Source organism: Ananas comosus, linkage group 12 (assembly GCF_001540865.1).
Source record: "Ananas comosus cultivar F153 linkage group 12, ASM154086v1, whole genome shotgun sequence".
NCBI classification, from domain to species: Eukaryota; Viridiplantae; Streptophyta; class Magnoliopsida; order Poales; family Bromeliaceae; genus Ananas; species Ananas comosus.
Genome location: NC_033632.1, coordinates 12,401,873 through 12,417,705, shown reverse-complemented (window position 1 = coordinate 12,417,705; position 15,833 = coordinate 12,401,873). Strand labels below are relative to the sequence as shown.

The window sequence follows — 15,833 nt, the reverse complement described above, 5'->3', positions numbered from 1 at the left end:
CTCAGGTGGAAACAAAACAGCAATTAATTACAATCTCAACAAAACAGAACGAAACAATCGAGCGGAGGTGCAACCTTCGGAACTAAAATGTTGATTCCAAAATAACTTTACAAAGTGTTTTTTGGCAAAGGGGGACTATTTCTAGCAACAAAGAACATGTAAATATGTTTGCAAAAGCCAATGCCAAAAGCTTGTATGTGTAAGTGTATGAAAACCCTAAGCCTTTTCTTCTATATGTGTTTGTAACTATGATTAAACAACAAAAAAAGATAGTTGTATTCGACTCGAAAAACCTATCTATCTCATGTATCCCCTTAAATAGCAGTATAGGAAGAAGAACAATGGTGCTAGCTGCACTGTGTACAATGTGAGTATCTGGTCAAATGACCCCAACTCATTCTGCGGAAAGTTAGGTTTGGTGCTGCCCCTGGAAAGGAAAATTAAAGATGGTTAATTCCTAAGATGTTGATAGAAGGGCATTTAATAGGGTCGAATCAGAAATAAAAACAGCAAAAAGTAAATGCGTTGGAGAATGCAAGTGACATGAACTGATTAGAAGTACAAACTGAAGTGGCCAAAGTCTAATTGAAAAGAACAATAAAGAGAAAGGCACTTTCTTGCTTAGTAATTAGAACACTTGAATGCAATTTTCAGTATTGAAAGTTGCAGGTAATAGTAAAATAAGACTATATATGGGAGAAAAATAGATGCTAATCACTGAAAGGACATAGAAAGTTCTTGGGATGTACATAGAGTGTATAGGTAAGATAAGGCTGGTTTCTGTTTCACTGCATCTGCTAGCATGATCTATCTCTTCAGAAGTCTTGACAAAACTGAGCTTCAGTAGAGGCCCGGTTTGTGTGGTGAAAATTCTACCCACTTCGCAGATATTTTAGTAGCGGAATTTAGACGAAGAATCTCCATAATCTTTGTAGAAAACATATTAAGCACAATAAGATAGATACGGGCAGTCGAAAAGAAGAGTTTTGCATACAAGCTGATAAGAAAATGACGAGCAAGAGAGTCAAGGGTGCAATATTGGGCTATCACTATGTTATCCTATTTGGAAGCAAATTACTTCTTTTCTGAGTGCTTGTATCTATTTTCTCGTACACAATATGCTTTGTAAAAAGATGCTCATTATTTCCCTTCAGATTACTCTGCTAATAGATATGCAATTTGAATTTGGTGGCAAACAAATATACTCATCCAACACTTTGTTTACCAGATGACTCCAACAGAGTCCACCAGAGTCCTTGCCCTTATGAGGAGATTCTACTTTGGTAACTAATGAATTTGGAATTCCATCTAGGACATATTTATCCTGAAGTGTTTTACTTGACATTCCCCTTTTTTTTCCTTAAAATTCTTTGTCTGATTAGAGCGGAAAGGGCCTGCGGAGTTTTTATGAAGTTCATAACTGGGTATAGATGATTTTCAGAAATGCAAAGTTACATCAACTAAGCAAGCTCAAATTCAGAATTAACTTGATTATACAGAGCAGCTAGGATGATAAATGAAAGGGCCCAAAGAGAAGGAAAAAAAAAAAAAAAAAAAATTATACAGAGCAGCTAGGATGATAAATGAAAGGGCCCAAAGAGAAGGAAAAAAAAAAAAAAAAAAAGAGCATTTGGAAGTTGGGCTGCAAATTTTACATAAGAACATGACACTAAAGAGAACAAGAGTATGAAATAGCAAGTGGGAGCATTAAAACTTAAGTTAAAGACTAGGAACGAAGAATGCAATTTTATAGATAGTTGTCGCAAATTTACGAAAAGCAGGCAGGATGAAAATGTTTAGCTGTTTACCTACAAATATGTGAAGAAGGAACCCTGGCAGCTAATTTTCAGCAGAACTTTTGCTACTCAGCTAAATCCTGGTTACTATGGTCGCATGGCGATCAACTCATCATCTTTACATTTCCTGATCTCTATGTTCATGAAAATATCAGAGGAAGAACGCAATACGTTGCAGCAACGTCGCCTCGGAGCCTGTAAATATCAAAAAGAAAGTTAAAGATGAAAACCTACAATATTGCTTCTTATGAGGGACTTAGGCCCTATTTAGCAAATAAAACAACTTTTCCTATGTCCGGTCATAGAAATGACCTTATAGTCACTAGAAGCAGAAGCACCAATTTCAAGCTTCAGCATGGAGCTGTTTGGCCGTTTGGGTGATCTTAAGCAATATAGGAATGCATTCTCCAAATAGAGCTGATTTAATGCTTTAGAGCTCCACAAAATAAAATAAAATAAAAATAAAAAGCATTTCAGAACTCCTCTCTCTATGGGGAAACCCCATCGAAGAATAACAGGGCAAGGTCCTCCTCCGGTGAGAGTTCTGACTGACATTTTGTAGCATTGAGAAGGGATCTCTAAAGTGTTTTCAATTTTTTTTCGGAGCTCTAAAATATCAAAGCGACTGCCTTTGAAGAACAAAATCCCAAACAAGGCCTCAATAAAAAATCTAGTTAATACCTTTTCAAGTAGCTTTATTTTAACATCAGTTGCGTAAAAGTTTTAATGTGGCCAAACATAAATGAGAAATAGAGAACTATGCACAGTACCTTCCCTATTGTCCGAATAAGTCTCTGGGAGTTCACTGTGACAATCCGTAGATTCCTTGCTGAGTTGGGGCTTAGCAAGCACTTTCCAGATAAATGCCTACTATAATTGCTTTGAATTCTATCCTTCTCGACCAACATATTTTTTAGAAAGAAAATTGTGGGTCGTTGACACTGGTCTCTTGGATACTCCCTGGTGTTAAACATATAAACACCATAAGAAGAAGCATTGCGACCTCTTTTCCATGGGAAAAATGTCTTCTGTACAGAGAGGACATCAGGAAGCAACTGGTTGCCTTCAAATACTTGAACTGCATAACCCCAAGAAACTGAAACTGTGCGCGATCGCAATCGGTCGTAACAAACAGTTTGCTGTAGAATCCCCCGTGGGTCGACTTCAACTGCTTTGAAGAAGTGCTTCAAGGCCATTGTGTGGTTCATGCCGGGGAACAGTGGAGCAACTCTATCGAAATGATGGAGCGATATTAAAGGGCTTAGCGGGTGTGCAGTCAACAGCCCAGAAATGTCTCCGTGAAGGTCAATCTAGTAAACGGAGAAAATTGGCGTCAGCAACTAATGCTACACTTGAAGACCCCCATGACTCCCTGTTTCCACCAAGATAGCTGATTGATCGAAAGATACGCTCCCGACCATCAAATTTTTGTAACAGATTGCATTTGATTTTCCTAAATCAGTACTAGAAACATCTCAAAATTTTCAAACCCGACTAAAACAAAAATAAAGGAGCATTCTCAAGCTAGAGGAGCGATGGTGAAATGGCAATTAGGGGCTAAGATGGGGACAGAGTTTATGCAATTGAGGATGAAGGAGTAATATGATTTGATGTTTTAATTTCATTTTCATGATTGTTACGGTAAGAACCCCGTATCCTCAAGTTCAATTTCATGTAAAAGATCGACAAATACCCAGAAAAATTCAGATTTTGATCATGTCTACAAGTAAAGTTTACTGATTGAACAAGAACAGGAATCAATTAATACAATGAAGTTCCAAACAATATAAAAAGTATATCATCAACAGAGCAAATAAAAATGGCGAAGTTGGCCGAAAAAAGGAAGCAAAAATAAGCATTTTTTTTTTTTATAACCTGATGGAACCCGGGCTCGTAGGAGAGCTCCACCCCAAGCTCGGCCAAGCAAGCATAGATCCTCGCGTCGCTCCCGTAGAGATGGGGGTACCTCATCAAGCATGAATCCAAAACCCTAGCCAAAACCCTAGCGAGGGGGTAGCTGATCGCGATCCCCCCGCCCCCGAACGCCATGCCGAACGAGTGCTTCGCGTTCTGATCAGCCATCTCCGACCTCCCCCCGACGTAGTACCACTCCCGCCAATCATACTTCGCTAGGATATCTACCAGGTTCTCGAGGACGAACACGGTGTCGTCGTCCCCGAGCACGACCCACCGCACGTCGCCATGGTCGTCGTCGGAGGAGGACGACGAGCCGGGGGGGTCGTCGACGAGCTCCTTGACGATGCGGGCGACCCGGATGGCGGAGCGGAGGCCGCCGCGGAAGGAGTAGGGGAAGCGGGAGGCGTCGGCGGAGACGCGGGTGGGGGGGAGGGCGCGGTCGTCGCCATCGTCGGAGCTGGGGAGCGGGGAGTCGAGGAAGACGACGCCGCGGGCGGCCCCGGGGCGCCACCAGAGGCGGAGGATCTCCCTGCGGCGGGAAAAGGAGCGGGAGGAGGATGCGATCCCGAAAAGGAGGTGCCGCGGCGAGGTCTTCGTCGTCTCCGGCGTCGACGGTGGAGCGGCGGCGAAGCTGGTGGTTGTGGTGGAGGGGGAAGAGGGGGAGCGGAGGAGGAGGAGGAGGAGGAGGAGGAGTGAGAGCGCGGCGGAGAGGAGGAGGAGGGGGCGGAGGAGGGAGGAGAAGCGGAGGGGGTGGTGCGCCATTGTTGAGGTGGGAAGAGGAGAGGTTACCCCATTTGTTAAAAAAGGGTTTTTTATGTGGTTTTTAATATACCTGGAGAGGAAAATAAGACGATTTAGAGTTAATATTTGTATGTATTTTTTTTTTTTTTTTTAAGGTTTACTAAGATTCTCATTGATTGAAATTTTTTATTATTAATTTATTTGTAAACAGTAAAGCATAGGAATGTAAATGTAATCAATGTTCCACTACGGAAAACATGTCGAGCCCAAGTCCAAATAACAAGATTAAGACAACACTCTAGTACAATATATAGGCTCCCCTTTTCTTTTTCCCCACATTAATTAAGCCCTATAAAAGTAGGGCCAAATGTAATTTTTTAGTTGAACTGTAGACATCATATTTTATAAAAATAAATAGATTTTTTTTTTTTTTCCTGCGCAATTCCAAATGAGTCTAAATAAAGGCCAAAATCTGAATCCAGTATAGAGTTGAGTTTCTGACCGTGATCAATTTATGGATATTTAAAGACTATAATGTAAATTCAACTTTATCTCGGTAAGTTCTAATGTTTATTTATTTCAAATCATTAATTTTACGTCCGCCACAAAATTGCTGCAAAATTTTTTTAGTTTTCTTTCACTCTGTTTCTTTATAATAATCTGTAAAAAGGAAAAAAAAATTAAGACTCATTTGTCCCCTCATCTACATTTTCCTTTCAAAAAAAAAAAAAAAGGGTTCACACTCTTTCAATTTCACACTATGAAAACAAAGTTAAACACAGGGATAGGCTCTATTCTAGGGGAGGTGGCATATGAAAGTTAAGAATAGTAGGTAAATAAAAGTCACTGTACTACAATCCGCGATATACGACAATAAGAACCTACTAATTGATATCCGAAATCTCAAATTTGAAATCTAGTTGCTTAATATTTTTTTATTCAGTCCTTATCTCATCAATTTTATTCACGGATCATTTTCAATTACATTGATCTTTTAGTAACATACGTTACCATCTCACATGTAGGGATCAAATAATTTAGCTCATAATTGGGATTGGATTAAATAAGTTCTCGCTCAAGCCATTGGAACTTAATTAGAGGGATCAGACGTGAATCGAATCTTCTCGTACACATTTTTGAGCAATATTCCTTTTTCATTCATTTGATCATATTTAATCTAGTTAATTATAGATATTCGAATTGAGGATGATAACGGCAAATGATGACGACGATATTGGTTGATGTTGGCATTCGGTTAAATCGAATCGGGTACGCCCATAAGCAGGTTCGATCCGACGGATATTATATTATCTAATTGAATTGAGATTAATCTCGCTTTCAAATTAGAAAGCTAGTTAGAGATAAATTCTAGTCATATTAGGATAACAATTAATAACCGATTTGGCCTTATCTCAAACGCTATTAGGATTTTAGAATTTAGAATGGCGATCCCACATAGAACAAGAATGGAAAAAAAAAAGAATAAAAAAACAAAAGAGAGAAACCATATCATCCATCAACCTATTCTAAGAGGAACTTGAACGATGAATTTGTAATCGTGCTCGTTTGTAGTTCGATCCATCGTGAGTTTAGAACGTGAGAAGATTTAATCAAGGACGATTAAAGGACACGTGAATCAATCTCGACGATTCGGGCTCATCGAGTTGTAACGCGAATCGCTTCCGTAAAAAGGTACGAACAAATACTTCCGCTGCGTTCTACAGTTGATGTCGCTAATGATAGTTACTGCGTTGGATTGGACTGAATTGGATTGGATTGGATTCGGCCCAGATCACACCACAATATTGTTTAGTGGCGGGGGTTACTAGTCACCAGTAATATACTAATGTACAAGAGAAAGATATATAGATAGTGAAACATTTCTGCGGGACCCAGAGCATCTCGCTCGAGCCAATCCTAATTCCTAGATGTTCTAATGAGTACATAATAATAATAATAATGATGATAGTGATAATGATGTTTATAAATTTTTTATGATGATTGGTGTAATTCGTATCGTTCATTAGCGACAAAATGAATCTACGTCAGAATCAATCCAGTGTATAGGAATCGAATTGCGATATGCATTACGATTGCCGCGAATCTGAGCCAATGTACTCCACACACACACAAGAGGTACAATTTACATGACCAGTGCCATCTCCTGTTCCCATCTTAAGCTTATCTGCTCTCTGCACCTTTCGTCCAGGCTCAAAAAGGAGTGTAAGCAGCTAGCCCCGCATCCATGAGAATATGTATTTCGCCTGCACCCGGCGCACCCAATGCCTGGCATGGCTCTCAGTTTGTCACCATACTTTCGAGTTCGCTTGTACTTCCGTGCACCATACTGTTGTTCTGATGTAACGATTTTGTGCGAGAAACTCGCCAGGCGAGAGAGCTTGTGCAGATCGCGTTATTTAAGAAGTGTGAGAATTCGGAGATTAACGGTCATGCTCGTACGATGTCTGAGAGGAGCTCTTGATTTCGTAGCATAATTTGTAGCTGCGGTGTCGAGTTCGTGTAACAATAATTTATGGTGTGTTTAGTAAAAACGAACTACACCCTAGCAAGCTCGCGTGTGTTCCGTCCGTACGGCTGAGCACGACTTTGCGCTTGTCGCAAGTGAAGGTAAGAGTTTGTGCTGTATGCGAATTTGTTATTTTGTGAGACGGCCGGATTCTCATGCGCAGGCTGCATAGGTCCTACAAAAGTCGAGCTCTGCGATTCCGTTCGAACGCTGACGAACTACGATTATAGAAAGTCGATCGACCACTTCAACTACGACTTTGATCAAGACAAACACGCCCTTAATCGAGCTCCCACTGGACATGTACCGAATAGACACATGAGGGGTAGGATGGGTCACGGTGCACCGATGTACTGATGCATCGGGTGCACGCAAGGATTCTTGGCTTCGGACGGAGGATAACGCTGTACATCTCCGTCCACTCCACCCAACTGATATTCTTACCCCCCATTTTCAAAATCTATTTCAAGCTGAACATTTCATCTTGGATGAAACAAATAGACATGGACCATGCAAAAGTGGGAGTGAATGTATCGTATAGTATACACACTCCATACAAAGTATACAAGAGAGAGATATATATATATAGAGAGAGAGAGAGGGAGACATGCATGGTGGATCAACCATAGATATATAGATAGAAAGATAGAGAGATGGAGCCATTGTCGTCGTCATCGGAGGCGGTGGAGGTGGCGATGCTGCGGCACGCGGTGGAGCGGCTGGTGGCGCGCAACGACCGTGTCTGGTCGTCGGACGACGGGGCGTTGGCGGGGGAGGAGAAGGGAATGGCGGCGTTCCGGGGGGTGAGGGTGCCGAGGATGGGGGTGGGGGAGTACGTGGAGAGGATCGGGCGGTATGCGGGCGCGGCGATGAGCCCCTCGTGCTTCGTCGTGGCCTTCGTCCTCCTCGACCGCGCCGCCCACCGCCGCCCCGCCCACCCCGTCGGATCCCGCACGATCCACCGCCTCCTCCTCACCTCCCTCCTCCTCGCCTCCAAGCTCCTCGACGACGCGTACGTAATTATCCAACAACTGGTAAATATAAAAGTATTTAAACACAGTTTTTTAACAACTTAAAAGCTTTTACGCTTTTACAATACAACAGTTGTTTCACATGATATCAAAGCAGGAGATTCTGAATTCGAGTCATACCAGGCTCCTAGCATAAGCTTTTAGAGTACAACGGTTGTTTCACAACAACAAATCATGTCTAATGTAGTAGATCGTCGAATCAAATATTCCATTATTAAAAAACAAACTTAAAAATACAGAGAATTTTGTACTTCCAAAAGCATAGTAAACATTTTTCTATATATTAATAAAATATATGAGGAGGCCTATTTCAAAGGAGGTGTGGGTGAGTGAGGTTACGATGAATACATTTTTAGCCCAAATTTTTTTAAAAAAGAAAAATCCTCCATATCATAGAATCTGAGTTTTATCATGTTGGTATGTCTGATTTTTTTTTTTTTCTAAAAAAAATAGCGATATGACCCATAAACAATAATAATTTGTTGAACCAAATCACGGATTTAAAATATTTAAATCTAATTATTATTATTAGTGTGTAATTCTAATAAAAATTATTTTTTCATCAAAAATGAAATTATTGAGGTGTCACAAAAATTAAAAAATTTCAGGCACCATAACAATGCGTTCTTCGCCCGGGTCGGCGGCGTGAGCAATGCCGAGCTCAACTGGCTAGAGCTTGAGCTGCTCTTCTTGCTCGATTTCGAGCTCACGGTCACGCCGCGCGTCTACGAGAGCTACTACTTCCACCTGCACAAGGAGATGCTCGCGTCCGGAACCTACAAGCAGAGGATCACAAGATCTCCGACGACAGGGAATGGTACCATCGACGAGGACGGTAATTTCGAAACCAACAAGCAGAAGATCACAAGATCTCCAATGACGAATGGTGTGATCGACGAGGACGGTGATTTCGAATCAGTGGCGGACGGACGGCCTCGACGGTGGTCGCTATCACCGCCCCGCCGCTCCATCGACTGTTGCTGAAGAAATTTCCTGTGATTTATTGTGAAGATATTACATGCACTATATGCAGCTTGTTCGCAAACACAAAACGAGTTCTCACCTATGAAGAAGAATTCGACAATTATTTCCCAGCGCGTGGCAACAGCACTTTCACAAGAAGCTAAACTAATATTGAGGTCTATCTTTCGCTATTCGATAAAATAAAGTTGAGATAAAAACATATAGAAATATACTTCTGCATTCTTTGATGGAACCACAGAAAATATATTATAACCGACTCATTGCGATATGCGAAATACAATATTACGTACTGAAACAAACAAAATATTTTTTTATCGTACTTTCTCACTGCACGTAATACAATCTCTCCGCAATCCCAAATAAAGCCTTAATCTCTGTACTTCTTACTCAAACACTTTGGCTCAGAGAGCGGCGCATTGCAAATACCTTTTTCATAATTACATAGACAACATTTAAAAGAGCCACTCTCCTCCATGGAGGATTTCATAAGAAATATTACATGTAATTTGCAGTAAAGCATTTACGGTCGCTATTGCTTGTACAAATCGATAATAGAGGACCGTGCATCGTCACTTGCACGGGTGATCAACGACGGCACCGGAACCTAACGAAAAGCTTTTAGTCAAAGTAAAACCATATTGGTCGCTTTTGTGAGACTCACATATGTTGAGAAAGTCGTGTTCACGGAACTGCATCCCACCGCCATATAGAGCCGTCCTCGCAGCAGCTGAGGATGGTGCTGTGACAAAGAAAAGTTGTAATCTTTGATAGTGTAGTCGAATAATTATACGTGAGGGTCGTCCCTTGACGATAATTACGGGACAAAGAGTTACAAGAAGCGCGTGTGAGTTTGGTACCTTCCGTCGAAAGACATGGCCGTCTGCCTTATGGGAGACTTGCATTGAGCATGAGCTAGCCTGATGTAACAAAGTTGACAAAAGAAACTAGGGTTAATATGCATGAAACATCAGTAATAAGACGACAAAGAACGCAAGAGAATAGCAATGTAATTTAGATCTTTAGAAGCCAAATTTACCTGGCTATAAGGACAGGTGGGCTAGATTGAAGCTCCCAAACATAAATCTTTCCTTCACGGTTCCCTGTTTGATGAAATAAAGAACCCAATTTAGACGCGTAATATCGAGTGCCAGGATAGAGTTTGTTGTTTGGTGCATAAATTATTTTACGAGCAAATGAATGCAAGAAAACGACACTAAAAAACAAAATCACAGATTCATTTTATGCAGTGTATACCTATTGCAACAGCATTATAGTGAAAATCGCATGAAAACTTGATGAACCAGATATCACACTCCGGCACAGGATACTTCTGAAGAATATCGACAGCACCCTAAAGTGAAATTCAAAAACAACCTATCACTCACATTGAACAAGTAGAGAAAAAAGATGAACAAGAAAGGCGCCTTCGATTACAAAGATGTTTAACGAAGATGAGTAGGCCCTTGTGTAAGAAATTGCACGATATCTCACCTCACCAGGACTTTGTTCCTTCGTCTTTGGTTCCCACAAGACAATTTCATTGTCAACACTCTGCATTTGTAAACTACACATCAATATGTATAAAAACATGTCTTGCTCAAGAAGGCCTTGCTAAGAATGAATTGCTAAACAAGTTACAAGTTAATTAGATAGATATGTCAAATTAACTACTGTTAACAAACCATTTACTCAACGAAATTACAGGACACAAGCGAAACAATAATTCACCTTTGACAAGACAAAATCGCCAAGCCACCTAGTGCAGTCAACATAGTTAGTGTGGACCGAAGCAATAAAGACCTGGATATTAGAAGTCAAGTTAGCACATTTTTTAATCTTTTTCCTCTTTTTTAGGAGAGAAGTATGATTGATACTAACCGGAAACTGAACATATTTCGTCGGAAATTTTGATGGAAGATCAGTCCATGTAAAAGACCTCTCAACATACGTCCAAAATTCTGCATGGACAAGCTGATGTCACTTTTGTGCTACTAATATACAGAAAATCCAGAAAAGAATTATAAATGGATTTAATAATACATTACCTTTCATGGACCAAATCTTAACAGTATTATCCATTCCACAACTTGCTATGCGGTATATGTCAGAGGGATGAAAGTCCTACAAAACCAGACCACTGTTTTACAGTTGTTTTTACTATTTTTTTTCCCCCATTTTTGTGAAAGAAGCAAGTATACAGAAAGAAATAGACAAGAAATTCATAGTTTGATACACTTACAACACTCAAAACTTCATTACGATGACCTCCTGCTCCAGCGAAAATCAGTATACAAATTCCTGTGTGCACATTCCATAGCCTAACAGATTCATCCTACATGCAATGTATCATAGGGTAAGGAAAAACAATGACAAAGCTCATCGCAAGGCTACGATTAAGATAAGATCTGTGCCGTTAGCAACCAACCTTGCTTGCAGACAAAACAAGTGAAGGTTTCAATGCTTGAGTTCTAATTTCATTAATCGAGTCCCCATGGCCAACGAAGCTCTGCAATATGTGAACGTAAAAAAGATCAGTATACTGCAGTGCCAGTAACACTTTTCACTCCCGGATATAAAAACCTGTGTTCAACACCCCCCATATTCATACCATTAGCATGTAACCCCTTCGCATTCAAACTATTAGGTAGTCTGAAAAAATGACCATAAACGCCTATTATACCTCTTTATGGTGGTATGGATCATATTCTAACACTTTTACCAGTTCCTAAACAGGCTACATGACCGGAAGGAGTTTACGTGGTAACAGTCCAAAAGTTGAGGACTTAAATGTGAGTGTCCATATCCCAGGCAGGCAAAGTACAAATGCCACTACTTTCAAGGGGGTTTTCTGCATATTAGACCTACAGTAGTGGCATTCAAAAGAGAAGAATATAAAGGAAGAAGCTAGATGTTAATGAACAGAACACATATCTCCATTCCATTTTATGCTTTCTCGTACTCTACAAGTTATTGATAGTGAACTATGTTCAATTGCATAGGTTTTGTGCATAAAGTGCATTATCATGATTCTTGAAATCAACAAATTCAATCAGAATAATCGGAGAAATTAAACAAACTGAGAGAAAGGAAGAGCACACATACCTTGTGTATCTTCTCAGTACCAGCATTTATGACGCGAATGATTCCATTGCTTCCACCAGCCACCAACAACGGAGTCCCATCAACATCGCATGCCCAGCTCAAGGTATAGAACGACTCATCCTTCTGAAGAATAATGGTGGATAAGATCATAAAATAAAGCGAATCCCATTTGAAAGCAAATTCCAATTAGTTTGATCAGCCAAAGCACCAGAAAAATGTATGAAAATATTCTGAATTAATAACAAAAATAAACTACAAATAGAATTAAGAATCAAAATCTTACGATATGCTGACATCTTAAAACTAGAAACCCAGTAACTACACAAATTCCAGTTATCAGAGAAGTTTGAAGACTCACATCTTCATCTACATACGCTTGCAGGACAGCAATGAGACCCCCTTCCAGGCACCGATAAATGGTCACCTGTTACATAAAAGATGGAACTTTCGATCAAACCTCTAGCAAAAGCACAAATTTTCTCTATCAAAACAAAGAAAATTGCATGCATAGAGTTATAAATATGGAGCTTTCGACTGGAATCTCATCTCAAATTACAATTCGCTGAGTAATACAGAATAAAAAATTCCACCCAGAATCACATGCTTTTAGGCTTCCGATCAGGGTTAACACCTCAATTCCATCATATTCAGAAACACGAGAAAACTCGCACAAATTACAGAGAAAAAGAGATGAAGAAGAACTACACTACATACTCTCACCACTCGCAGAAAAAAAAAAAAAAAAAAGAAAAAAAAAAGGAGAAACTTTCGATCAAAATATCAATCAGAATCACACCTCATTGAGTAAAAACCCAATGCTACTCCCATTTCTTCGCAAATCACACTAATCCAGGCACCGAAAAACAGGGATTTTTTTCGCCACCTGGGCAATCGCAGGCGTGCAAAGAACACCCGCATCAAGCAATGGATTCGCAGGTAAGATAAAGATCACAATGAAGGGGGAGGTGAAGGGGTTGTGAGTAGTACGCGGTTTCCGCCGACGGTGGCGAAGACGTCGTAGTACCGGGCGTCGATGAAGTTGAAGGCGATGGCGTAGAGGGGCCGCTTCCCCTCGTGGAGGCGATTGCTCACCTTGTACTCCCGCTTCTTCGACGCCGTTAGAGACCCCACCGCAGCTTCGCACCCCACCCCGCTCTTGTTCGTCGCCATTAACAACCCCCTCCTCTCCCCCACCTCACCCTCTCCCTCAATAGCTCGCTCGAAGCCCCCACGAATCACAGAGCCACAGAGCCTCTCCCTGGCATCGAATCTAGGGTTTACTACTACCTCATCTTCTCCTCCTCTCTCTTTCTCTCTCTAGGGTTTAGCTCTTCTTCTTCGTCTTCTTCGTGGTCAGGGTTTTGACGATCCCTCCCACGCTCTCTCGCTAGGGTTTATTCTCTTCTTCGTCCCCTTCCCATTATTATACTCCATTACATTTTTGGACTAAAATGTAAACTTACTATAGCTAAGGGATCAAATCGAAAAAAATACTTCAAGCGGGCTCCCGGGCCGCCATTCTCCTGCGGTTCGGACTTCTCAGATGATCCGGAACTAGGCCTTGATCCGAGAATGGATGGACTGGTCCATGTTGGGCAACCATTTCGGATCCGGGCGGAACTGCTCTCCTATCGGGGCGTCCGATCCGTATCCGACAACCCGCCCTACTCCACAACTCTAATTACAGAAGATAAATTGAATTCGGTGCCACGGCACCAAACTTCGCAGAATTCGGCGCCGAAACGCCCCTCTACGCCGTTTTCAAGCCCTAATTCCCCGACTCCTCCCCTCTCAAATCGATGCCACCGCTCTCTCCGCCGAGCCCCTGGTAACTTTAATCCCAACCATTTTTTTCTTTTTTTTAATGATGTGTTGAGCGTAGATCTCGGGATTAAAGGTTAAACCTTAGTAGTAATTGGAATTGGAATTGGAATTGAATAGTTTTGAGATTCTCTGAAGTTATCATCTGTGGATTCTTAGCGCACCCATCGACTTCTCCATGGGGCTATTATTTTGGTTTTTTAGATATTTTATTTACATAGGTTTGCGACTATTATTTATTTTTTTTGGTTAATTTTACATTTAGTCCGTGAAATTTGATTCAAGTTTCAATCTTGTTCTTAAGAGTTTGGAAGTTCTAGCAATTCAGATCCTAAAGTTTGGTTTTTTTCCCCCCCCAATTTAAACTCAAAATTTGACCTGGATTTCAATTTCTTGTCTAAAGCTCTATCTCCTGCACATTTGGGCTAGTATATCAAACCATAAATCTTTTTCCTTATTGTCTTTGTCCCATTTCCATTAATTGGTAATCATTTTTTATCTGTTAGGTCCAACTTGATCAAGTTATGTATCATAATTTCACCATTAAGGAGCTTTACAGTGATTCGTACGAATACGGAGCATAATATCATTTCGTCGTATAACATGTGTGAAATCCTGCATCAGTAACCAGTGATCTATTGCATAAATCGTTTACTCACAGAATTTCCGAGATGTTCGTGAAAATGTTGTTTTGATGTTCAGCACATCAAAATTCAGACTTACTGGGATCATCACATTAAAACGATCTGCGGTGAAAAAAAAAAGAAAAAACTATGTTGCGAATAGACCAATCTCATGCTGATTCCGATATGATTCTTAGTTATTTTATCCATTTTCTTAGTTGCTATAGCATGATAGCTTTCTATCAGATAGTATTGTACTTCTATTTGCCTCATTTTTGATATGTAAATTGATTTCCTGAGACCTTTCACTTTGTCTTTGTTAGTCAATGGATTTGTCGGGGCCACGATGGAAGGGCCGAGGCTTTGCTGAAATCGCCAATTCAAACCCCATGTCGAGAGTAGTTCTCCAGCTTCAAACCGCTCTATCGCAATCGGGAACTGCTGCTTTTCTCGCGGGCAATAATGCTCTACTTCGCGCCGAACCGGAAATAGCCAACCTTCTTAGTCGCGCCGCCTTTGGTCGGGAGGTGATCAACTCTGGCACGGATAACCAAATTTTCCAACTGGGTCCGGAGGAAGCCTTCTATCTCTCGCATTCTCTAAAATGTCTTAAGATTACAAGAGATTCGGATGATACACCCCCGAGCGAAAACGAGCTTTGGGCTTATTTGAAAAGCAAAAACGAAGCTTTTCCTGAATCATACATGGCTTACAAGCATCTGCGGTCGAAGAATTGGGTCGTGAAGCCGGGGATCCAGTACGGGGTGGACTTTGTGGCGTATCGGCACCACCCGGCTCTTGTCCATTCAGAGTATGCGGTGATTGTTGTTCGAGAAGGTGACAGAAACAGTAGATTGAGCAGCATGACCGATTTGTATTGCACGCTTAGGGCTTGCGGAAGTGTGGCAAAGACCTTGCTGAAACTCAGCATCAGATGCTGTGGTGTCAACGGGAGTATGAGGGATTCGCCGGATTGTTTGGAGGATTTTGATGTGGATGAGCGGACGATCACAAGGTTTATACCAGCGCAGTCTCGCGAGGATCGTGATTTAGATGAAGTCGCGATGGAATTCGGTGAAAAGGTTTGATATTGCAGTGCAGTCTCGCGAGGATCGTGATTTAGATGAAGTAGATGGAATTTGGTGAAAAGGTTTGATGTTGCAGGGACTCGCGGGAGCCGCAAGATCGGGACACAAAAACAACAAAAACAATTGCTAGTTTGATACTTGCGCAAATTTGTTGATTTTTGAGTAGGAATTTTTAGATTTATCTATGTATCAATATAATTTTA

The 15,833-nt window shown here is 41.0% G+C and overlaps 4 protein-coding genes across 4 annotated transcripts; 2 read left to right on the top strand and 2 right to left on the bottom strand.

Moving 5' to 3' along the window:
* LOC109718855 lies at positions 67-4,528 on the bottom strand. Its single transcript, XM_020245301.1, has 4 exons — positions 3,672-4,528; positions 2,567-3,106; positions 1,809-1,991; positions 67-427 (listed from the first exon to the last, which is right to left on the bottom strand). Exons 1-3 carry the CDS (start codon positions 4,473-4,475, stop codon positions 1,884-1,886), a joined length of 1,452 nt encoding a protein of 483 aa, XP_020100890.1. The 5' UTR covers positions 4,476-4,528; the 3' UTR covers positions 67-427; positions 1,809-1,883.
* LOC109718225 (cyclin-U1-1-like) lies at positions 7,503-9,231 on the top strand. Its single transcript, XM_020244337.1, has 2 exons — positions 7,503-7,993; positions 8,621-9,231. Exons 1-2 carry the CDS (start codon positions 7,635-7,637, stop codon positions 8,994-8,996), a joined length of 735 nt encoding a protein of 244 aa, XP_020099926.1. The 5' UTR covers positions 7,503-7,634; the 3' UTR covers positions 8,997-9,231.
* Positions 9,287-13,522, bottom strand: LOC109718222 (polycomb group protein FIE2-like). The gene is made up of 13 exons (XM_020244334.1): positions 13,086-13,522; positions 12,457-12,522; positions 12,099-12,221; positions 11,422-11,502; positions 11,236-11,328; positions 11,042-11,117; positions 10,875-10,954; positions 10,725-10,796; positions 10,488-10,547; positions 10,251-10,347; positions 10,033-10,096; positions 9,854-9,913; positions 9,287-9,735 (listed from the first exon to the last, which is right to left on the bottom strand). Exons 1-13 carry the CDS (start codon positions 13,266-13,268, stop codon positions 9,678-9,680), a joined length of 1,113 nt encoding a protein of 370 aa, XP_020099923.1. The 5' UTR covers positions 13,269-13,522; the 3' UTR covers positions 9,287-9,677.
* LOC109718224 (probable tRNA-splicing endonuclease subunit Sen2) lies at positions 13,795-15,811 on the top strand. Its single transcript, XM_020244336.1, has 2 exons — positions 13,795-13,926; positions 14,866-15,811. Exon 2 carries the CDS (start codon positions 14,869-14,871, stop codon positions 15,628-15,630), a length of 762 nt encoding a protein of 253 aa, XP_020099925.1. The 5' UTR covers positions 13,795-13,926; positions 14,866-14,868; the 3' UTR covers positions 15,631-15,811.

Bases quoted from the DNA above. Each gene is read 5' to 3' on its own strand.
- LOC109718855 (XM_020245301.1), bottom strand. From the start codon at position 4,475: ATGGCGCACCACCCCCTCCGCTTCTCCTCCCTCCTCCGCCCCCTCCTC. The intron at 3,107-3,671 runs GTTATAAAAAAA...TCCGTTTACTAG, and splicing joins ACGAGCCCGGGTTCCATCAG to ATTGACCTTCACGGAGACAT. The intron at 1,992-2,566 runs GTACTGTGCATA...TGATATTTACAG, and splicing joins TTATTCGGACAATAGGGAAG to GCTCCGAGGCGACGTTGCTG.
- LOC109718225 (XM_020244337.1), top strand. From the start codon at position 7,635: ATGGAGCCATTGTCGTCGTCATCGGAGGCGGTGGAGGTGGCGATGCTG. The intron at 7,994-8,620 runs GTACGTAATTAT...AAAAAATTTCAG, and splicing joins TCCAAGCTCCTCGACGACGC to GCACCATAACAATGCGTTCT.
- LOC109718222 (XM_020244334.1), bottom strand. From the start codon at position 13,268: ATGGCGACGAACAAGAGCGGGGTGGGGTGCGAAGCTGCGGTGGGGTCT. The intron at 11,329-11,421 runs GTTGGTTGCTAA...CATTGCATGTAG, and splicing joins TTGTTTTGTCTGCAAGCAAG to GATGAATCTGTTAGGCTATG. The intron at 9,914-10,032 runs GTAAATTTGGCT...TTGTTACATCAG, and splicing joins CCACCTGTCCTTATAGCCAG to GCTAGCTCATGCTCAATGCA.
- LOC109718224 (XM_020244336.1), top strand. From the start codon at position 14,869: ATGGATTTGTCGGGGCCACGATGGAAGGGCCGAGGCTTTGCTGAAATC.